At 36.8% G+C, this 24134-nt stretch overlaps 1 protein-coding gene across 2 annotated transcripts in view; it reads left to right on the top strand.

The window, feature by feature from the left end:
• Positions 1–24134, top strand: part of MXI1 (MAX interactor 1, dimerization protein) — an 81488-nt gene that overhangs the window by 17059 nt on the left and 40295 nt on the right. Inside the window, exons 1-2 of one of the 2 annotated variants that reach the window (XM_072805361.1) lie at positions 185–393; positions 1529–1661. In XM_072805361.1, coding sequence (XP_072661462.1) covers positions 321–393; positions 1529–1661 — 206 coding nt within the window. In that variant the 5' untranslated portion in view covers positions 185–320. Of the gene's footprint in view, positions 1–184; positions 394–1528; positions 1662–24134 lie in introns of those variants that run through there. The other variant, XM_072805360.1, reaches the window with a different exon arrangement.

Raw genomic sequence — 24134 nt, 5'->3', positions numbered from 1 at the left:
GGCGGGACTACATTTCCCAGGAGGCACAGGAAGGGGCGGGACGGGGCGGGCCTCGGTGCTGCGCCCGCCCCTCCCCCGTGCTCGCGCGGAGAGGTAAACAAACCGCGCGCGGGCTGCCGGCGGCGGCGGCGGGCGCGGCGGGCGCGGCGGGGGCGGCGGGGGCGGCGGGGGCGGCGGAGAGCGCGCCGAGCCGCGGCCGGGCTGGCCCGCCCGCCCGCCGCACATGTCCCGGGGCGGCGCCGGCCTGTAGCCGCCTGCGGCGCCTCCTGTCGGTCAGGAGAGGGAGCGCGGAGAGGCCCCGGTCGCCACCAGCGGTGCCCATGGAGCGGGTGCGGATGATCAACGTGCAGCGCCTGCTTGAGGCGGCCGAGTTTTTGGAGCGCCGGGACCGAGGTAACGGCCGGGCGCCGCTGCCTCCGCCGCCACCTGAGCCCGCGCCGTCCTCGTCGGCGCCAGGAGTGCGGTGCGCCGCGTGAGGGGAGGGCGGGTGCGTGTGTGAGAGCCGGGGTGCGTGAGGAGTGTGTGTGGAGGGCGCGTGTGAGGGGAGGCGCGCGTGCAAGGAGGCGTGTGTGAGGGGAGGGAGGGTGCGTGTGTGAGGAGCGGTGCGCGTGCGACAGGTGCGTGCGTGAGGAGGCGGGTGTGTGTGTGAGGGGTGCGGACGCGAGGAGGGGGGTGTGAGGAGGGAGCGCGCGTGAGGGCGCCCGGAGCCTGCGAGGGGCGGGGTGCGGGGGAGGCCGCGCGGGCCTGTGCGGGCGGGTTGGCGCGCGTGAGCCGGGAGGACTGGGAGGGGGGAGGGGGGCCGAGCCCAGGGAAGCGGGTGTTAAGAGTGGGCGCCAGCCCGAGGACTTGGGAGGAGAGAGGGAAGAGAGAACTGAAGGCACGGGGTGGCGGCGGCGCAGGTAGGGGAGAGCAGCCGAGGCCGGGAGCAGAGGGGGCAGTGCCTGCTGAGGAGCCCGCGGGGAGGAGGATGCACACCTCTGGGGAAGGGACCTCTGAGAAACGGAGCCTGGAAGAGACGTGAAGAGGCTGGGGAGCGGAGAGTAGGAACTCTGGAAATTACGGTGTCAGGGGAGAAAATGTCGTCCGAGAGGAGGCAGTTGGATGGTTTGAAGTAGGTGAAAATGGGGACCTTGGCGAGAGACCTAGGATGGGGAGAGTAAGTTAAAGGGGGATTTTGAGGCCGGTGAAGTAATTGAGGTGGATGGTAGCTAGCCTCAGAAATTAGTGTATTTCAGTCAAGAATTCATGGAGAAAAGGGTTTTGGAGAGGATGGAGATATTTCTTAGAGGTTTAGAGGAAGTATCTGTACACCTTTCAGGTAATGGGGTTGGGTCTGTATATAATGTCACAGGATCGATGTCCTGGCAAGGACTGAGAATTTTATCTTCCAGCCAAAAAGTGGAAAAATACGACCTCCATTCTATCTGCTATTTTCTGCAACACATTGCTGCAATGACTTTAGATCAGTAGATCCACGGATTTGGGTATATTCCTGTTACCATGTCTTTTTTTCTTGCTATCTCTTTAGAGTGTGAACATGGCTATGCCTCAACGTTCCCCTCCATGCCGAGCCCCCGGCTGCAGCATTCAAAGCCCCCAAGGAGATTGAGCCGAGCACAGAAACACAGCACCGGGAGCAGCAACACCAGCACTGCCAACAGGTAGCAAGCTGGGGAGGTTTAGAAAAGGCTGCTGAGGGAGGGACCACACACACACGCAAAAGTGCAGGGGCTACCGACCTCAGTCCTCTAATATGGAGTCTGGAGCAATGCTGAATAGCCAGCCGAGTTCCTTTACCACCATCCCTGGACATTTGGCCCTATTAAATTCATCAAGTCTAGATATCATAACCTGGCTTTGTGTGGAAGGGAAGGTGTAGAATCCAGAAAGCAACCAAAGAGTTCTTGCTGGGGGTTATTTAATTTTTATTTATTTATGATAGTCAGAGAGAGAGAGAGGCAGAGACACAGGCAGAGGGAGAAGCAGGCTCCGTGCACCGGGAGCCCGACGTGGGACTCGATCCCAGGTCTCCAGGATCGCGCCCTGGGCCAAAGGCAGGCGCCAAACCGCTGTGCCACCCAGGGATCCCTTGCTGGGGGGTTATTAAGTGGGGAAGTCTGTGACTGGAGAGGGTCAGTACCTTGAGAGACTTGATAGCATGTGTCCATGCATGCAACCACATGCCAAAAGTAATTGAGCCAGCTTTAAATTTGGACAGTCCAAGAAGAATTTTTGAAAACCAGAAATAGCTCAGGCAGGATGTAAAGCAGAATCAAGGGTTTTGTTAAAGGAATAAAAATATTTAGTTAGAGTAGGAAGTTAGTGGGCATAATCTATTTGTTTAAGGGTGAAAAGGAAGACCATGTTAGGAAAAGTTGTCTCTTATTTGATAAGATTGAGTTGGTAAAGGAGCTTTAAAACACACACACACACACACACACACACACACACACACAGAAAAAGAAAGACGCTTATTTTTTAGGCCAAAGAGATCCCTAGAAAATGGATGTACTCAGGCATTGTTGAAAACTTCTATTTTTTGAGAACTTTTGGTAGTGTCTGGCTGTCTTTTCAGTATTTTATCCCAGGGGGCCAGAGAATTCTAAGGCTTCAACTCGTAGGAAGTTCTCAGAAGGCCATCTTAAAAATCAACAGATGCTGCTGATTTTTGCTTTTTCCATTGATGAGGAGGAATTCAATGAAGCGTTTTTCTTGATTCCCAAAGCTTTATTTAGAGAATGTGAGCATTTATTTTGGAGAGGCACAGAGCAATCTCTGGGTAACTAAGGTCACCTGAAGTGTTTGGGAAACTCCAGGCAGGTCACTGGGGAGTCACTTGGGGAAACAGGTTGGGAGAGAGCAGGACTAGGGGCTCTTACTAATATTTGCAGGAAATTTGAGGCTTCTACAGATAATAATTAGAGCTCCAAAGGTTGGATCTTCCCACTCTGCATTTTTGATATTGCTGAGGCAAAACTAGGATTCACTCGTCCCTTTTTGACTAATCTTTAAAGCCATGTGTTTCCTTTTTTTGGTTTCTTTGTTAGGACTGTTCGTGTTTTTTAAGTTTAATTTTTAAAATTATAAAAATAGTTATAAGCTTAATATGCTGCATTTATGTTTATGTGTGGGTCTAGAGGATTTTTTATGGTATGATAGGTTTAGGATGAAAATATGTAATACAATCTGCAGTATTTAAAGAAGTAAATATAAATTTTCTCGTTCTTCACAGTTTCTCTGGTTAAGGTGTCAGCAGTTAGAATCTATATCTCAAGAATTCATGGCTTTTTCAGTCCACATGTAGATTTAAAAAGGCTTTTTTTTTTTTTTTTTAATTTAGAGGCACGCAAAGATGGAAAACCAGACCTGGGTTTTGTCACGCTACAAGTATTTACTGAGTCTTTCCTATTTTGTAGAAATCAGATAAATAATCTTACTACATTTTCTTTGTCCTTCATCTCATCTATAAAATGAAGGAATGGACTACATATTTACCAAGGTTCCTTCTTCCCCTGAAGTTCTATGAAACTGATTTATTGACAGTTTAAGAGATCAGTTACTGTATAGTTATTTACTATACCATTCCATCATTGCAGATGTGACATTGTTACTAACAATTCAAAGACTGTAGAGGCATAAATAAGACGTATATTTCTAGATTTAACCAGTCATGTTGCAGGTCATTAATAAGTCTTTGTCATCTTTTGACTTATACTCAACTCAGCTTGGGGATCTGACTGTGTGGCATTTCTGTTTCATGGTAGTATTCCTTTTAGGATTCTAGTATGGTGTGTGGAACCATAATGCTAATTACTGTATGTTTTAGCACAGCATATCTGAAAATTTATAAAACTATAGGCATGCCATGTTGTTCTTACAGTACCCATGGGAAAATAATTATGTATATATTGGACCACCTAAGACTAAGGAAGATCATGTTTCACAGGAATAGAAATAATAAGAGGGAAATAAAAAGACAAATAAATAGATTTTAGAAAATCTTAAGGTCCACTCATGTGTGGGATTTAGACTGGGGCCTATGTTAAACACTAGAAATTATTTTTCCTTACCATTTGTTTAAAACTTCTGCATCAGGGGATCCCTGGGTGGCTCAGCGGTTTAGCGCCTGCCTTTGGCCCAGGGCGTGATCCTGGAGTCCCGGGATTGAGTCCCACGTCAGGCTTCCGGCAGGGAGCCTGCTTCTCCCTCTGCCTGTGTCTCTGCCTCTCTCTCTCTCTCTCTGTCTATCAATAAATAAATAAATAAATAAATAAATAAATAAATATTAAAAAAAAAAAACAAAAAACTTCTGCATCATGGAATAAAGGAGCCAAGGATCAATTTCCAATGCTGGGGTATTTGGGAAACGGAGTTGTTAGTCCATTTGAAGGAGACCTTATGGACTTTTCTTAACTTTAAGCCTATTACTGGATTTAGTAGAAATTTTACTATATTGATTACATGAAGCAGAAAGTAAGACTTGTAAAAATTTTCCATTTATTAGTCATCTGAAACAAGGAAAGGAATTATGAGCATATCTGTCTTATTTTCCTGATCTTATATAAAGCTCCGTGTGTGGAAGTTGCTGTTACTATTATGAATCTTGGACTTTGATATCTTGTTTGTCATAAGGGGACATTTGTTTCCCGGACATTGTAGCATCTTTCAGATATAATGTTAGTGACTTTTTCCTCCTAATATTCTCAGGTATAATATGATCTTCCTGATAAAAAATGCTGTTTTATAAGCTTATGCTGAATGTTAACTCCTAATATTGAAGTCTTTTTTTTTTTAAGTCTTATTTTCACAGAAGTACAAAGGAGAGAAAATAAGTGATGTAATGTGATATTACAAGCATGTACCTTGAAAATCCCAGTAATTTTATCATTTGGTATCCTTCTGACTGACAATTCAGAAGTGGGACCTATAGATAGTATGTAATTATTTTTTAAATACATGGTTGACTTTACTGTAGTCTTGGTCATGGCCTTCTGGCACATTTCCTAAAATCACCCTTCCTAAAATGTTGCTGCTATTAGAAAACCTGGCTGCAATTGCTATCTGGCTCATTGAGGAACATCACATAAGCTCAGATTACCAGCTTTCTACTATTTGATCTCACAACTGAGGAATTTCAAGATCTGTCATCCTTAAAACTCTACTAATACTACTCTACTTGGCTTCATTGTAACTCAATTTTTTCTAAAATGTCTTTTGAATCTGCCTTCTTTCCTTTATCTTTATTACTTCCCCCCTAATAAGATACCATCTCTCACCTGGAGAATGTTGTAACCTCCTACTTGGTATCCATGCAACTACTCCTACCCTATATACAATTCTAATGAATTATATTGGCAGGCTTTCTTTCAATTCCTTCAATACACCATGTTTCCTATCTCAGGGTCTTTGCATGTACTCTGTTCTTTCCCCTTTTGCCAAGTTGTCTCTATCTAATAACATTCTTATTTCAGTGCAATCATAATGTTTACACGGAAGCTTTTCCTCATCAGCCAAAGTAGATAAGATGTTCACAGGATGGCAGCCCTGCTTTTCCCTTCATGATATTTATCATAGTTGTAGAAATACAGTTCTCTGATTGATAAATTCACATCTCATTCATTGAACTACAAACTCCAAGAAGGTAGAAATTGAATTTCTTCTGCTTAAGGATTTATCCCCAGTAACTATCACAATGCCTTGTACAGAGTAGGTGTTTCTTAAAAAATGGAAGGTTTCTAAACTCCATGTAGACTGCCCTCTGTTGGAACTTCGTTTTTCTTTTGTGCTGAGTACCATATTAAAGTCTGGAAGGAGAAATGATGCAACTCCTGCTTTGGCAAACTCTGATTACATTGTATTCTTTTTTTTTTTTTTTTAAGATTTTATTTATTTATTCATGAGAGACACAGAGACAGAGGGTCAGAGACATAGGCAGAGAGAGAAGCAGGCTCCTTGCAGGGAGCCTGATGTGGGACCGGATCCCAGGACTCCCAGGATCTCACCCTGGGCTGAAGGCAGATGCTTAACTGCTGAGCCACGCAGGTGTCCCTGATTATACTGTATTCTAAAGGATGTTAGCAATAATATATTTGGAGAAAAAATAATATGTAGTATTTGAAGTATAAACTCTACAACTGCCAATTCTTTTAAGTGTATATTCTAGTATACTATATAGTATATAAGTATAGTAGACTACAGAATGTTGCAGTTAATTTTAAAGAACACTTATTGTCATCCTGTTATGAAAATAAAATATTAAAACTTATATCTGCAAAAACCATAAGTCTGCCAAATATTGGCAATAAATGTTGGTATGAGCCTATGACACATGGTAATTCCATTGTTTTAAGGTGATGTAGAAAATAATAGTACCAATTCATGCTTGAATTTTAAGTTTATGAAAAATTTATTCTATTTAGTATCCTTTGGATATTAACAAATCTCACAATAGCAGCCATATTTCAATTCCACCTGTTAGGATTGAGGACATTAAAAAACAAAACACCTTTCCTTTTGCTTGTTAAGGCTTTAGTTTAACTGTTTTTAAACTGCAGAATCATGCCATATTTTAGTCTTAGATGAAATGATTATATTGCTATATTTTCAGCTTTAAAGCTTTTTTGGTTGTCTTCTATAAAGAATCAGTAGTTTTTTGGGGAAGTAGTGGTGAATTTTTTTTTTTTTAAGAATAGTTGTAGAAGATTTTTTCCCAGTATAAGTAATTTGAAATTTGTTATATTTTCTGTTTTTATTTTGAAACATGTACCTATTTGTTCACTGAGCAGTTGAATGAAACTTTATTTTTATTGTGAAATTTCTTTTTACTCTTCTATGCTTTTCAAATTTTCTGTATCAAGAAATAGTTTCTGAGTCTTGGTGGAATAGGTAACTCCTAGAGTATCAGGACAAAGGTAGACATTAGTAGCAGTTAAACTCCTTGTGATGTTAAAATTGTTCTTCACTATTTTCCAAATGTTGAGTGATTAATACCTCTGTGTGATGTTTTCTGTGATATTCTGTCTTCCACTGAGTTTAAATGAAAAATTCCCAAGAATTATTTAGACTTTTCATTAAATGCTTCACTGAAGCATGAGTTTGCTATTGCAGAGTTTCTAAAGGACATATTCCCTATGGAAGTATTGTTTCAAGGAGACTTGATGATCATGTCTTGTAAGTCTGTAGAACAGCTGCTTCTGTTCCTATTTGATTAGTGGCCTTTTTCCAGAATATCGAATACATAATGTGGAAGATCACAAATTGTAGAAAGGGAATTCAAGACTTTATTTGGTATAGTTCTCTGCTTTATGAAGGTAGGATATTATCACGCATTTTATGACTAAAACTCAGGTGGCCTAGAGAAATGGTAAGAGATATCTATTTAGCTGTAGGTGGATTTTCAGCAGAATATGCATCATTCTCAGATAAGACCGTTGACCTGAAGAAAGCTTTTTCTTCTAGATTTCTCCTTAAAAAGGAAGCAGCATCGCCTCCTTTTGGTTATAGCATGATTCTTTGTTACTTCTTAAGTGAAGACAGTTTTTCAGATACTAAGCTGATCAAAGAGCTTTGCTGGTATAGTTTGACAAAATGTATTTCCAGATTCCATTTTTGGTCAGTAGTGCTGATATAATATAAACATGCATATTTTTTTGTTTGATTGTTTTTATTTTTCATTTTGGTTTCCTACATTATAAAATACTGTCATATTCCCCCTCCACCCCCACATATATGTGTGTGTATACCATCTTTATTACCTTTATTATCTTTATTTATAAAGGAAACACATTATTGTTATTTATTACTATTATTACTATTCAAATATATTATTTCAAACTGTGATTATTTTAATATAGGAAAAATAGAGAATCCTACGAGGGGTGTAACAGAGAGGACCTGATTAAGTTTGAGAGATGAAGGAAGAGATCCCAAAAGTTGAAACTTTTGCAGTCTTGCTTTATCTTATCTTGAACATTTTTTTCATGTTGATACACATCTGTTAAATCATCTTTAATTACAGCATGATATTCTGTTTCATGTGTATACCATAATTTGTTAAACCTGTCATCCAATGATGACATTTAAGTTATTTTTAGTTTTTTTTTTATTTGAAACAGAGCTACCGTGAACATCTTTTTGCAGATACCTTTGTACGTTTGTCCACCTAGATCCTTAGGATGAACATTAAGAATCAGAATTGTTGGGTCAAAGGGTAGAATCCATCTTCAAAATAATAATAGTAACACCTTGCATTTAATAACCTACTTGTCTATAAAGCCCTTTAATGTACATTATTACCTCATTTGAATTTTAGAATAGTTCTGTAAGGTAAGATGAAAATATTTTCTGTATTTTTTGTGGAGGAATCTGGACTGGCACACAAGGTAAGTTGCGCAGGTAGAACTAGGACATGAGACAAATCCCTAGGATTTTTTTCCCTGGGATTAGCAAACAGTCATTAGTAATAATTTAGTTAAAAACTAAGACAGAGTGACTGTAACCTGAATTTATGTGTTAGTGCTCTCCTTTTCTGCTTTGCCAAATCCCTGAAATATGTGGTCTGCATCTGTTGCTTTAATGCTTTCCCACTAGTGCTTTTTCAACTTTTGCAATTTGCTTCCTTTTTTACTAGTTATTGAAACTGCTTTGTTAAAGGTAATTAGTAACCAAATTTTTTGAACTTACACAATGTACGTAAAACATGCTTCCCTACCATAGAGGATCTTACGGTGTATTTGGAAAAATATATGTATAATAAAATGGTAAATTATGGAAATCAGGATATTATAAACATGGCTATTCTAGATTCAATTATTTAAATTTATAGAAGAGATTACAGTAGGTTATTGTAGAAATGTTATAGATTGACAGTATATACTTGTTTATTGACAAGGAGATATAGGGATTCTGTAACTTAGTATAAGTGTAATTCCTTACATTTTACCTAAGTAGTTTCTTATAAAATTATCTGGTTTGGTAGATAATTTTATTAATGTTACTACAGACATTTCAAGGGAAAAGTGTTGTGGAGTTTCTTTTTATTTAGTTTTATGACATTGGATAAAAAGACTTCTGTGTGTTATTTATTTCCTTACATTTGTTTATCATGGGAAGTATGTTGGATAGGCTTTTGAGATCACTATGTAAACACTGTGGAGGCCGCATAAGGAGAGCTTTGAAGCCATTTGAAATGGGTGTTTTTAAATTATAAAAGAACATAATTTTAGGCTCAGTCAACATATTTTGATAAAGCAACTGATTTTCCTTTATTCTTATTTTGATTAATTAGAAAGGGACAATTAGGATTCTCTTTGAGGAAGTATAAAGAATTTTTCTTTTTATGTAATAAGACACCAGAGGGTAAAATGTAAGTTTGTCTTGAGGTTTTAAATTTTGATTACCATAATCTTGTGTGGAAGTATGAATGTGAATAACAATATGATAACAGAAAAAAAAGCAGTCTTCAGATTCCACAAAAACTCTGGACAATATATTGTTGTTAATACTGAATCTGTTAGGATTGTTTTCTGTAGTCTTTGCTGGTGACAGTCAATGCACAAAAGTTACAGTTTAAAATTTCAACTACTAGCGTGGCTCTAAAACCATTTGGTGTTCTTAATATTATCATTTTAACATGTTATCCAGTCAGTTGTCCTTCGGAAGGCTTGTTACCTTCCTGGAAATAGTTCTGTAAGGCAAAAAAAGTACTTGATTTTCATTTTTCTATAGAATCATTGTTTTATTATGGAGGTTTACTAAAAGCTCAAAGTCTAATGTTTTTATGGAATTTATCATAAATACTATAATTCATTTAAATAAACAAAACAGTTTATATAAAATTTAACCATTTTGGGGACACCTGAGTAGCTCAGTTGGTTAAGCATCTGCCTTTAGCACAGATCATGATTTTGGGGTCCTAGGATCAGCTCAGCTCCTGCATTGGGCAGGGAACCTGCTTCTCCCTCTGTCTCCGCTGCTTCCCTTGTTCATGTTCTTTCTCTATAAAATAAATAAATCTTTAAAAAAGTAAACATCTTTAAGTATATATAAATAAATAGAATTACATGGTGTTTAACAGTGTAAAGATAAAATGTCATAGTGTGTTATATAGCTGTAATTTTCTCAATAAGCGATGCTTTATTTATTCATTTATTTATTTAGCAAAAGTGAATGATGGAACGTGAGCTATATGAGGGCAAGCACTCTGCAATTTTAGAGTATTTATATTCTTAGTGTGGGCACTCATTAAATACTAAATGAATGAATGGCTAAATATTTTGAGCATGATCATGTAGATTTGAGGGTTTTGTTTGATGAAATGTTGACATTTGTGGAGAAACTTGGGCACAATTGATTGCTTTGTATGAAGTTGATCTACAGGTGTTTAAAATCATTCTCATTATCAATTTATTTGTGGCAGGTATACTTACTGGAGACAAAGTTATGTTTGTGTTTTTAACATTGAAGTTGAAGCCCATATTATTAGAATAGCTGAGTAATGTGGTTTTTTTATTCTTTAAACAAGCATTTAAATATCAGTAGGAATTTAATATTAACTTATTAAGTACCAGTATGTATTTCATACTGTTAGCCATTTTCATAAATGTGGTAAATAACTTGGATGTTAGTGGTAGAGTGTAACAAGTGTGAGGTACTGTCCTGCACATGTTCACAGGAGCACTTGAATGTGAATGGTCATAGCATTATTCATAACCACCGAAAGCTGGAAATAAGATATCCATAAGCAGGTGAATGGATGGACGAGCAAAATGTAGTATATTCATACAGTGGAATACTCTCCAGCAATAGAAGTAAATAAACTACTTATAACAAAGTGGATGAACCACAGAAACATTAAAATCAGATACATAAGAGTACATATTGTATGATTTCATTATGTGAAATTTATAAGAAGCAAAACTATAGAAACTAGCAGATCCTTACAAAGAAGAATAACATTCCCCTGCCTCATCTCTCCCCTTCAATTTCTATTTCCTAGAGGCTACCACTTCCAGTAATTTAACAGTTCATTGGTTGTTTGCTTTCTTATTTCTCTTTTTTAAAAGTTTTTACTTATTTAAGTAATCTCTACACCCAACACAGGTCTTGAACTCATGACCCTGAGATCAAGAGTTGCATGCTCTTCCGACTGAGCCAGCCAGGTGCCCCTGCTTGCTTGCCTGCTTGCTTGCTTTCTTTCTTTCTTTTTTTTTTTTAAGATTTATTTATTTATGATAGACATAGAGAGAGAGAGAGAGGCAGAGACACAGGAGGAAGGAGAAGCAGGCTCCATGCCAGGAGCCCGACGTGGGACTCGATCCCGGGACTCCAGGATCACGCCCTGGGCCAAAGGCAGGCGCCAAACCACTGAGCCACCCAGGGATCCCCTGCCCCTGCTTTCTTATTTCTAAATAAGAAGCTTATTCTAAGAGCACCAGGGTGGGTCAGTCGGTTAAGCGTCTGACTCTTTAATTTCTGCTCAGGTCACAATCATAGTGTCATGAGATCAAGCCCTTTGTCAGGCTCTGTGTGAAATCTGCTTGAGATTCTTCCTCTGCCCCTCCCCCAACCCTTCCTCTCCAAATTAATAAAATATTTTTAAAATTAAAAAAAAAAGCTTATTATTTTTATTCTCTATCAATTTCCTGTTACAGAAGATGAGGACTTGACTGCCTGTACACTTGACTAATAGCAGATTAATTGCATGCCAGAAATGAAAAATTTTTAATATTTTATTTATTTATTCATGACAGGGAGAGGGAGAAGCAGGCTCCATGCAGGGAGTCTGTTGTGGGACTCGATCCAGGTACTCCAGGATCACGCCCTGAGCCGAAGGCAGATGCGCTCAACTGCTGAGCCACCCATGCATCCCCCAAATTTAAAAAAAATATACATAAATACAGATATTTCCCAAAGGAATGATGTTTTTAGATTATGTACTTTCTAGTAATTTGTATTACCAATCTCCCACAATAAATTAATATTTTGCTCTCATTTTTGAGTACTTCATGGTACATTGGATTATTGCCTTAATTTCTGAATGAGGCTTACTAGTTTTTTAAAAAATAAGTTTTGGGATCCCTGGGTGGCGCAGCGGTTTGGCGCCTGCCTTTGGCCCAGGGCGCGATCCTGGAGACCCGGGATCGAATCCCACATCAGGCTCCCGGTGCATGGAGCCTGCTTCTCCCTCTGCCTGTTGTGTCTCTGCCTCTCTCTCTCTCTGTATGACTATCATAAATAAATAAAAAAATGTTTAAAAAAAATAAGTTTTATTTGGATATAATTTCCATACAATAAAATTCTTCAATTTTTAGTGTGTGATTTGATGACTTGACATATATATACAGACCTGCAACCTCCAGCAAAATTATGATACAGAACATTTTTATCATCTCAAAAAATTGCTTCATGCCTCTTTATAGTCAGTTTCCTATCTCTGCCTCTTGGTCCTGGCAACTTCTAATCTGTTTTTTGTCACTGCATTTTTGCCATTTCTAGAGTTTTATGTAAGTGGAATCATGTACATGCTATTTTTGTGTCAAACTTGTTTTATTAGCATAGTGTTTTTTGAGATTCATGTTTTTCTGTTTCAGTAGTTCAGTCCTTTATATTGTTGAGTAATAGTCCATTGTATGGTTCTACCACAATTTGTTTATCCATTCACCAGTTGATAGACATTTTTAGTTATTGTAAGTAAAGATGCTATGTACTTTCATGAACAGGTCTTTTGTAGATATTTGTTTTTATTTTTCTTAGATAAATACCTAGGAGTGGAATTGCTAGGCCATATATTAAGTATATATTTAACTTTGTAAAGAAATTGCCACACCATTCTCCAAAGTGTCTGTACATTTTATATTCTGACTAGCAGTGTAGAAGACTTCTAGTAGCTTCACAACCTGGATAGCACTTGGTATTGTCTAAATTTTAGCTCTTCTAATGGGTATGTCATGATAACTTGTGGTTTAGATTGCATTTTCCTTATAACTAAGGATCTCGAGCGTCTTTATATGTGCTTATTTGCTATTGATATGTCTTCTTTGGTGAAGTGTCTAATTATATGTTTTGCCTTTTTTCTTTTGTTTTCTTGTTGAACTATAAAGAATTCTTTGTAAATTCGTAGGGGTCCCTGGGTGGCTCAGTTGGCTAAGCATCAGACTCTTGATTTCAGCTTAGGTCATGTCAACATTGGGAGATTGAGCCCTGTGTCCGGGCTTGATCAGCACAGAGTTTGCTTTGGAGTCTGCTCGAGATTCTCTCTCCCTCTCCCTCTCCCTCCCCTTCCCTCCCTCGATATAGATAGATAGATAGATAGATAGATAGATAGATAGATACTATTATCCAAAATATACAACTTTAAAAAGAAGTTTTTTGTAAATTCTGGAGACAAGTTCTTTATTACATATGTGTTTTGCAAATGTTTTCTCCTACTCAGTCATTTGCCTTTATTATTATTATTTTGTTTTATTTTTATTTATGATAGTCACAGAGAGAGAGAGAGAGAGAGAGAGAGAGGGGCGCAGAGACACAGGCAGAGGGAGAAGCAGGCTCCATGAACCGGGAGCCCGATGTGGGATTCGATCCCAGGTCTCCAGGATCGCGCCCTGGGCCAAAGGCAGGCGCCAAACCGCTGCGCCACCCAGGGATCCCTGCCTTTATTATTTTTAAACTGTCTTTTGAAGAATGAGAGTTGCATGTCATGATGAAGTTCAGTTTATAATGTTTGTCTTTTATTATTCATGCCTCCTAATGTCCTAGGAAATCTTTGCATCATCCAAAAATCATGAAAAATTTTCTCTTGTTTTCTTCTAGTAGTCTTACAGTTTTAAGTTCTATATTTAGATCTAAGTTTCATTTAGAGTTATTTTTTGTAGAAGGTGTGAGGCAAGGGCAGAAGTTCATTTTTTGGCAAATATACTTTTTCTCTATTGAATTAGCTTAGCATCTTTGTAAAAAATCAGTTGACCACATATGTGTGAATCTATGATTGGTCCGTTGGTCAGAATATTTATTTTTATTTGAAGACTACAATGTTTTCATTACTATAGGTTTTTTTTTTTTTTTAAGATTTTATGTATTTATTTGAGAGAGGGAGAGAGAGAGAGAGAGAGAGAATGAATGATGGAGAGGGGCAGAGGGAGAGGGAAAAGCAGACTCCTCACTGAGCATGGAGCCTGATGCCAGCTCGATCCCAGGAACTGGAGATTATGACCCAAGCTGAAGGCAGACACCTAAACATGATTTAATTCGTCATGAAATCAGGCAGTGCAAATCTTCCAAAGTGGTTCTTCCTTTTAAAAAGTTCGTTTGACTGTTACAGGTCTTTTGCAGTTTAACATACGTTATAGAATCTGCTCATAAAGCCTATTAGAATTTTGATTGGGATTGCATTGAATTTATAGATTAATTTAGATAGACCTTACACATGTGAACAATACTGAATCTTCTGATTCATGAACATGGTATATCACTTCATTTACTCAATTATTTAAATGTTTTCAAAGTTCAGCAATATTTTATAGTTTTTCAGAATGTAAGTAATGTATATACTTTGTTAAATTTATCCTTAAACATTTATTAATCTTTGATGCTATTGTAAATGGCAGTTTAATTTGGTATATTCTGATAATTTGCATATTCCTTAGGATTTTCTAAATAGATAACAAATGATGTTGTTTCCAATACAGATATTTTTACTTCTTCCTTTGCATTTTGTATGTTTCTTTTTTCTCCCTTATTTCATTGGCGAGGACCTCTAATATGGTGCTGAATAGAAGTGGTGAGCGTGAACATCTTTCCTTGTTTCTAATCTTAAGAAAACTTGCATTCTTTAACCATTGAGTATAATAATTGTACTTTTTGTTGATACTTTTCACAGGTTCAAGGAATTCCTTTAAAAAAAAAAGAAATTCCTTTTTTTCCTAATATACTGAGGTGTTTCTATTTTTTATTGTGAACAGATGCTGAGTTTTGTTAAGTGCTTTTTCTGCATTTATTGAGTTTATGCTATTTTTAAGTTCTTTTAATGTGGTCAGTTACGTTGATTGATACTTCTGTTGAATCTTAAATCAGTCTTGCATTCCTGGAATACACTATTTGGTCATGGTATATTTTGTGATATTGGCACCAACTACCTGTAGTTAGCACAGTGTCCACAAATTTAAGGGTGCAGTCTTCAATATGACTGATCTTCACTAAGATGCCAGCTGTACTAACTGGCTACAAAATCAGGGATTTTCAGTCCCCTCAGGTTTGAGAATTCACTAGAACTACTCACAGAACTCAGGAAAACACTATACTTAGGATTATAAATTTTATTAAAAATAGTACAAATCAGGCAGCCCAGGTGGCTCAGCGTAAACCTTAGTGCCACCTTCAGCCCAGGGCGTGATCCTGGAGATCCAGGATCGAGTCCCGTGTTGGGCTCCCTGCACGGAGCCTGCTTCTCCCTCTGCCTGTGTCTCTGCCTCTCTCTGTGTCTCTCATGAATAAATAAAGTCTTTAAAAACAAAATAGTACAAATCAGGACCAACCAAATGAAGAGATATATAGGCCAAGGTCCGGGAGAGTTGGGAACATAGAGCTGCTGTATCCTTTCCATGTGGAATCGATGCATTATCTTCCTGGCACGTTGATATATTTACCAACCAGGAAGTTCACCTCAGATTCCATAGTTTTTATTTCAGAATTATTGTGTAGTCCTAATTGATTGAATCATAGGTCACATGATTGAACTCCATCTCTAGTGACTGTTCTCTCCCGGGAGGTTAGGAAGTCAGGTGGTATCAGTGGCTCAAAGCCCCAACCCTCTAATGACACATTTCATCTTTCTGTTATGACCAGCCTCCAATCTGAGTCATCTCTTTTTTTTTTTTTTTTTTGAGTCCTCTCTTTAGCATAAACTCAAGTGTAGTCCAGGGCCCACTGTGAATAATGTAGACACTCCTATATCTTTTGAAATTCCAAGGTTCCAGAAAGTTGGGACAGTGACCAGACAAATTTCTTATTGTAAAAGTGATACTATCTATTTGCTGTTGGGTTCAATTTGCTTATATTTTGTTAAGAATTTTTGTATCTGTAGGTGCCTGGGTGGCTCAGTTGGTTAAGTATCTGCTTTCAGCTCAGGTCATGATTTCAATGTCTTGGAATCCTGCCCTGCATCAGGCACCCTGCTCTGTGGGGAGTCTGTTTCTCCCTCTACCCCTCCCCTTGCTCATGCGCATGTGTACTCTTTTTTCAAATAAACAAAATCTTTAAAAAAATAATTTTTGCATCTGGGTTCATGAAGGATAGTAATCTGGTTTTTGTTTTGTTTTGTTTTTCCAATGTAATTTCTTTGTCTGGTTTCACTAGCAGGATAATACTGGCCTCAGAAAGAGTTGGGAAATGTTCCCTCTTCATTTTTTTAAAGCTTTTATGTGAGATTGATATTATTTATGCCTTAAATGCTTAGTAACATTTGACAATGAAAAGTTCTGGGTCTGGAGTTTTTGTGGGAAGGTTTGTGATTATGAATTCAATTTCTTTAGTAGATGGAAGAGTATTCAGGGTTTTCTAATTCTTCTTGAGTCAGTTTTGATAATTTGTATCTTTCAGGAAATTTGTTCATTTCTTCTAAGTTCTTTGAATTTATTGGCATAAAGTTATTTATAATATTCTCTTATCCCCTGTAATATGTTAGGATCTGTAGTGATGGGCACTCTTTCATCCTGATACTATATTTTTTGTATTAGTAATTTTTTTCTTTTTTTTTCTTAATCAGTCTTAGAAGCTTATAAATTTTACTGACTTTTTAGTCAGCTTTTGGTTTTATTGATACTTCTATTGTTTCCTGTTTCTTATTTTGTTCTTTCCTGTTCTTGGCTTTATTAATTTCTTTCTTCTACCTCAGAGTTTCTCAGTTTCAGCAGTATTGACAATTTGGGCCAGATAATTCTGTTTTGAGCATCATAGGATGTTTAGCAGCATCCTTGACCACTCCTCACAAAATGCCAATAGATCCCCCAGTTGTAATAACAGAAAATGACTCCAGACATTGCCAAATATGTCCTGGTGAACAAAATAGCCCACAGTTGAGAACCATTGCTCAGCTTCTTTCAGTTTAGTTTGCTTCTTTTTCTAGCTTCTAAATGTGGAATCTCAAGTCATTAATTTTGGACTCCATCCCCAACGTAAGGATTTAAAGCTAAACATTTCTCTTGAGGCACTGCGTTAGCTGTATTGAACAAATTTTTATATGTTGCATTTTCTTTATAATCCCTCTGAAGATATTTTCTGATTTCTTTGTGATTTGTTCTTTAACCTGTGACTTCTTATTTACTTCCTCTATTTCTTTGGGTTTAATATGCTTTTTTTTTTTTTTTGGAGCTTCTTTTTTTTTTTTTTTTTTTTTTTAAATTTTTATTTATTTATGATAGTCACAGAGAGAGAGAGAGAGGCAGAGACACAGGCAGAGGGAGAAGCAGGCTCCATGCACCGGGAGCCTGACGTGGGATTCGATCCCGGGTCTCCAGGATCGCGCCCTGGGCCAAAGGCAGGCGCTAAACCACTGCGCCACCCAGGGATCCCTTTTTTGGAGCTTCTTAAGGTGAAAGACCATTGATTTTGAATCTTTCTTTTTTTTCTTATAGAAGAATTTAAAGTTAAACATTATTGTGTGAATATTGTTTTAGCTACATCCAACAAATTTTTTTTTACATCCAACAAATTTTGATATGTTGTGTTTTTATTATCATTCAGCATATTTTCTAATTTCTCTGCATTTTGTTTTTTGATTTGTGGCTTATCTTCCAAACATTATTATTTTTCTAGTTATCTTGTTGTTCTTGATTTCTAATTTAATTCCATTGTGCTTAGACAACTTACCTTGTATAATTTTAGTAATTATAAACTTATTGAAAATTATGCTTTACAAAATGTATAACTTAGGCATGTTTATGTAGTGAGCCAAAAGATTTATCAGAGGCTTAAATTAGTGTGTTTGCTGTATTTGAAATAATTGTTTTTTACTTAATTTGGTTCATATGTAATTTAAAATTTTTTCCATTTATTGAAAAATGTACACAAAAACACGAAAATATAAAATGAATTTTCACAAAGGTGAAGAAATACTATATTATAGACTCTTCTTAGGAACCCTTCCTTTGACTCTTTCCAGTCACACCCCCTGCCTCCCTGAGGTAAGCACTATTCCAGCTTTTGATGCTGTTAAATTAGTTTTGCCTATTTTGAATTTTGTGTGGATGGAGTTAAGCAGTATGTATTTTTTTATATCTGCCTTTTTTTCATTCAACATTATGTCAAAATTATGAAGATTCATACATATTGCATAATAGTTCATTTTCAGTTGTATTTTCCATTGTATTACATTGTATGAATATTTCACAATTTGTTCTCATTCTATTATTGATGGATATTTGTTTCCAGTTTTCGGCTGGTATGAAAAGAATGAGCATTTTTTTGTATGTCCTTTGATGAACAGATATTAGTTAGGTATATGCCTGTGAGTAGAGATGCTGAGTCATGAGGATTGCATATATTCAGCTTTGCTATGTAAGTTTTAAGGGAAATTTTATTGATTGTAGTTCTTGTTATGCATCCTTTTTAGACACTTGCTTTTTTGTGGCCTTAGTTATTATGGTGGTTATGTTTTTGTCATTGTTAAGGAAGAAACAATACATTTCTTATAAGGCAGTTTTCCTGAAAGCCTGCAATAATCAAGGTTTACTGTGTTTTTAATGGTTTTTTAAAATGTGTATCTTTGATAAAAACAAATATTCAAAATTTCCTTTTTGAAAGAATTAATTTAATAGGTCATGAAGATGAGGAGTATCTGACTGGCTCAGTTGATTAAGCTTTTGCCTTCGGCTCAGGTCATGGTCTTGGGGTCCTAGGATTGAGCCAAGCTTCAGGCTCCCTGCCCAGTGGGGAGTCTGCTTCTCTCTCTCTCTCTCTCTCTCTCCCCCTGACTTGTGTGCGTGCATGCATACTCTCTCTGTCTCTCCCAAATCAGTCAATCAATCAATCAATCAATCAGTCAATCAGTATTTAAAAAAATAAGTCATGAAGATGAAAAGTATGACAGGGAATATAGTCAATAAAATTGTAATAATATTGTTTGGTGACTACATTTATTGGGTGAGTACTGAGTAATGTATAGAGTTGCTGAATCATGTTGTATATCTGAAACTAATATAATACTGTATGTTAATTTTACTTCAATAAAATTTAATTTAAAAATTAAAAAGAATTTATTAGCATAGTTTTCTTCTATTATAGTGTTTTTCAAATTTTATTGAACACTATATTATACCATTAACAGCAAAAATTCTGTACTCTTGTCAGCCCCCTTCAGGCATACACTTCAGGGATCCCTGCTCTAATGTAGCTAAGATTTTCTGTTTTTCTTGCCCTTTGAGTATTTATAAAGGAAATATAAGCTTTAGGATACAATTAGAAGATACTTGTTTAGATTCAGAGAATGTATTTTTTTCATTGTGTGGAGGGCGACATCCATTTTACAAAGCAAGTGAAACAAAAAGGTTAACAAATTTGAGGTTTGCTCATTAATTCAACAAAGATAGGTCTTTTTTTTTTTTTTTTTTTTTGCTGGAAGATAATATGAATTCTAGGATTGGGGGCTTTTATTTTTCTTCCACGATGGCACTACTCTTGAGCCAGACTGTACTATTTTGTTCAATTTTAATTCTACGCTTCACTTCATTGACTGCCACCAAACTACACCCTAAAGAATTAAAAGTTTATGTATTAGAGCTGTGCACTGGTCAGTGAAAAGTCACAGATCTGGTTGAGATGATTCCCATTCTAATAGTGAATTCATTAGTATGTCTCTCTTAAAGGGATATTATTTGTGAAAAAGAGTACCTGTGATTTCAGTGATAAAATGATAGAAATGTCTTTTCTCTGTCCTTGGGAGTTATTAAGCATTCAGAATAAGGGTGTCTGAAAGGCATACAGTTGATTAGTGTTTGCTTTCAGAGATGCATTTTATTTGAAGAAAAGTGGGCTAACCCACTGGATTATTAGAACATCTCAACCTGGGGCACTTGGGTGGCTCAATTGGTTGGGCATCTACCTTCCACTTAGGTCATGATCCTGGAGTCCTAGGATTGAGCCCCATGTTGGGTTCCCTGCTTGGCGGGGAGCCTGTTTCTCCCTCTCCCTCTTGTCCTGCCTGCCAGTGTGCTGCTGTGCTCTTTTGCTGTCAAATAAATAAACTCTTAAAAAGAAAAAGAACACCTCAACCTTACAGAGAACTTATCATAATTGAATATTTCAATGGCATATTATTGGAAAGGTTTGGTTGGACACATAGGCTTAGAAAAGCAAAGAGGTGGTTTCCAGGTGTGCTAGTATGTAATATTCATTTATTGCCGGCACTATTTGGATCATTATTTTCTTTGTGTACATACAATTAGTCATCTTTCTGTCATACCCTACCTAAACCTTGTACTGTCTTCACAGCTGACTAAATGACCAAAATACTTATCTTTTCTTTCAGTTTCTTTTTTCATGATTATGATTGTTGGTTTATTTCCAGACTAATTTCAAATGTTACTGAGAATCTATTAGTTTATTACCCCACATAGTATACTAGGTTTAGGTAGTATATTTTTAGTTTCATTAAAAATAGTAAGAGTAGTTGCAATGGCTAACATATACTAAATGTTTATTATGTGTTAGATGCTTTTACATATTTTTCTAAGTCTCACACTAACCTAGCCAAGCCACGTGTTATTCTAGTTTTACAAATGGGGAAACTGTCCATGAGAGAGGTTAAATAATTTGTTTAAAGTCACACAGCTGGGGCAGCCCCAGTGGAGCAGCGGTTTAGCGCCGCCTGCAGCCAGGTTGTGATCCTGGAGACTGGGGATCGAGTCCCATATCAGGCTTCTTGCATGGAGCCTGCTTCTCCCTCTGCCTGTGTCTCTGCCTCTCTCTCTCTCTCTCTGTGTCTCTCATGAATAAATAAATAAAATCTTAAAAAAAAAAAATAAAGTCACACAGCTAATGTGAGTGATAGAATTAATAGACTCAGGACATTTTTATTCTAACACCACAGATCTTTTTGACCTGTACATTGTTGTTCTCTGGTTTTGCTTTGGATTTCACAGCTCTGCTTGCTTATTTTCTTTTTCTTCCAAGTTTTTATTTATATTTCAATTAGTTAACATACAGTGTAGTACGAGTTTCAGGTATAGAATTGAGCAATTCATCACTTACGTTTAACACCCAATACTCATCACAAGTGCACTTCTAAATAGCTGTCACCCCTTTAACCCATCATACTTCCCACCTCCCTTCCAGCAATTCTTAGTTTCTTCTCTGTAGTTAAGATTCTGTTTTATGATTTGTCCCTCTCTCTCCCCCTGCTCCATATTCATCTGTTTTCTTAAATTCCACATTAGAGTGTAATTATGTGGTATCTGTTTTTTTCTGACTGACTTATTTCTCTTAGCATAACATTCTCTAGGTCCATTCACGTCTTTGCAAACGGCAAGATTTCAGTCTTTTTTTTTCTGAGTAATATTCCATATTCCACACACATGTATATATGTACATACATAACTTCTTTATCCATTCATCAGTTGATGGACGTTTGGGATCTTTCCACAATTCTGCTATTGTTGGTAATGCTACTATAAACATCAGGGTGCATGTACCCCTTTGGATCAGTATTTTTGTATTCTTTGGGTAAATAACCAGTAGTCCCAATTCCTGGATCATAGGATAGTTCTATTTTTAACTTTTTGAGGAACATCCATATTGCTTTCCAGAGTGGCTGTACCAGTTTGCATTCCCACCAACAGTGCAAAAGAATTCCCTTTTCTCTGTATCCTTGCCAAGGTCTGTTGTTTCATGCGCTGTTAATTTTAGCTATTCTGAGTGGTGTGAGGTGATATATCCCATTATAGTTTTGATTTGTATTTCCCTAATGATGAGTGATGTTGAGCATCTTTTCATGTGTCTGTTAGCCATCTGTATGTCTTCTTTGGAAAAATGTTTTTCATGTCTTCTGCTTGTTTTTTAACTGGATTATTTGTATTTTTGGTATTGAGTTTTATATGTTCTTTATATATTTTGGATACTAACCCACTATCAGATATGTCATTTGCAAATATCTTCTCCTATTCCAAAGTTCACCTTTAGTTTTGCAGATTATTTCCTTTGCTGTGCAGAAGCTTTTTATTTTGATGAAGTCCCAATAGTTTATTTTTGTTTTTGTTTCCCTTGCTTCCCTTCTCTTTTGTTTCCTTTCCATTCCCTTGTAAGAAGTTGTTAAGGCTGATGCCAAAGAGGTTCTGTTTGTGTTCTAGGATTTTGATGGTTTCCCATCTCACACTTAGGTGTTTCATCCATTTTGAATTTATTTTTGTGCATGGTCTAAGAAAGTTCTTTTGCCTGTTCCTGTTGAGTTTTCTCAACACTATTTGTTGTAAGGTCTTTTTTCCATTGAATATTCTTTCCTGCTTTGTCAAAAAGTAGTTGACCATATAGTTGTGGGACAGCTCTGCTTCTGCTTCTTTACTTGTGCTCCTTTCCACTTGGTTATGCCCTCTCCCTACCAGGTCCAGCTTCTACTAGTAGCAAATAGTCATCATTTAAGATCCATACCAAATGCTACCTTTTTCTAAAGTTTACCCTGCTAGCCACATTGGGAAGTAAATTCTGCCTACCTAAAACCACCACAAGAATCAAAGTATTTGTTGACTTGAGATTATAGGCAAAAAAGCCATCTAAATGTAAGTACTACTGATGCATTTTTTAAAAATTGGAAGAACATGGCAGTATGGTAAACATGAGTACATACATGATCATTTTTGCTTCTTAGTATTTGGAAATGTTAAGCGTTATTGGTGGTATAACTAGATAGGACATGCATTTCTTTGGTGAAAAAGTTCATATTCTTGGTTATTTTATATTTTTTTTAGAAAGAAGATAAGTAAAAGTCTGAGAGAGGTGGGAAGAACCTGCTGTTTTAATTTTGTTCACAGCAGTGGGTCAGATTATGTTCTTTTGGTGCTAGCTTTGATAATAGGCTTAATACAATATTGGAATTCAACAATTGGTTATCTTTAGATATATATATTCCTTTGCATTTATAGCCATATGTGGGATTTCCAAACTGTTTAAAACAGGTTAAAAAAAAAAACAGGTTAAGTTTATGGTAAATAGTCCTACTTCTCTCTAAATAGATTATTTCCATTTATTACTTTAGTATTCCATTGCTTTTGCTTTATTTGTTTTAAGTTTTTTTCTCAGATAAAAGCAATTAAACCAAAACTTACTATGAGGGAGTGGGAAATTCCATCATTGATAACCCCTTCAAATTTTGAGCATTTTTGTTTTAAATCTCAAGATTTGTATTTTTCCTCTTTTGACTTACTGATTTACTTTGACAAATAAAAAAGAACTTAAAACTTTTTATAAATACTTATATAGTGATAGAAATTTAGTTATAATTTATTTATAGGGTTTTGAACTCTTGAGTCTCTGTTAAACTAAAAGTTCTGTTTTTATGAGTTCTTCCATCTGAATTGTACATATCCTTGCTCTTAATTTGGCTGAGCTCTTGAAGCATCTTAAGATTTTTTTTGCCTCTTTTGAGAGAGAAATCCTTTTTATAAATAAGATAATCTCTTGAAAATGAATATCAGTCTTTTTCATCCTGTGTCACTTGGACCTTATGAAACCGTTAAGAAAGGAAAAAGTGGACAGGATGCAGTAACACAAACCTTTTGGATTTTGAACTAAGACGGTACAATTTCTACAAATTATGAGACTGACAAAAATACTTCTATTATTGAAGTTTAGAAATGTAATTGTTAAATATCCATTGGAATAGTAAATCAGATTAAAGTAATCAGTAATGTGATATTCTGAAAACATTTGACATTAACCAGAATATATTAAATAATTGAAGTTTTAGTTCTGGAGACAGGAACTTAAATTCTCTTTTATAAAATTCCTGTTACTGTTCATGCTAAATTATTATAAAAGTAATACATGTTCATTTAAGAGGACTAGTATAACATAATTCTAATAATAGCTAACTTTAGAGTTTGTTATATCTTGCTGTTCAGAGTAAACTTATTTATTCCTCATAACAATCACAT

Source organism: Canis lupus, chromosome 29 (assembly GCF_048164855.1).
Source record: "Canis lupus baileyi chromosome 29, mCanLup2.hap1, whole genome shotgun sequence".
NCBI classification, from domain to species: domain Eukaryota; kingdom Metazoa; phylum Chordata; class Mammalia; order Carnivora; family Canidae; genus Canis; species Canis lupus.
This window is presented reverse-complemented; position numbering and strand designations above follow the sequence as displayed.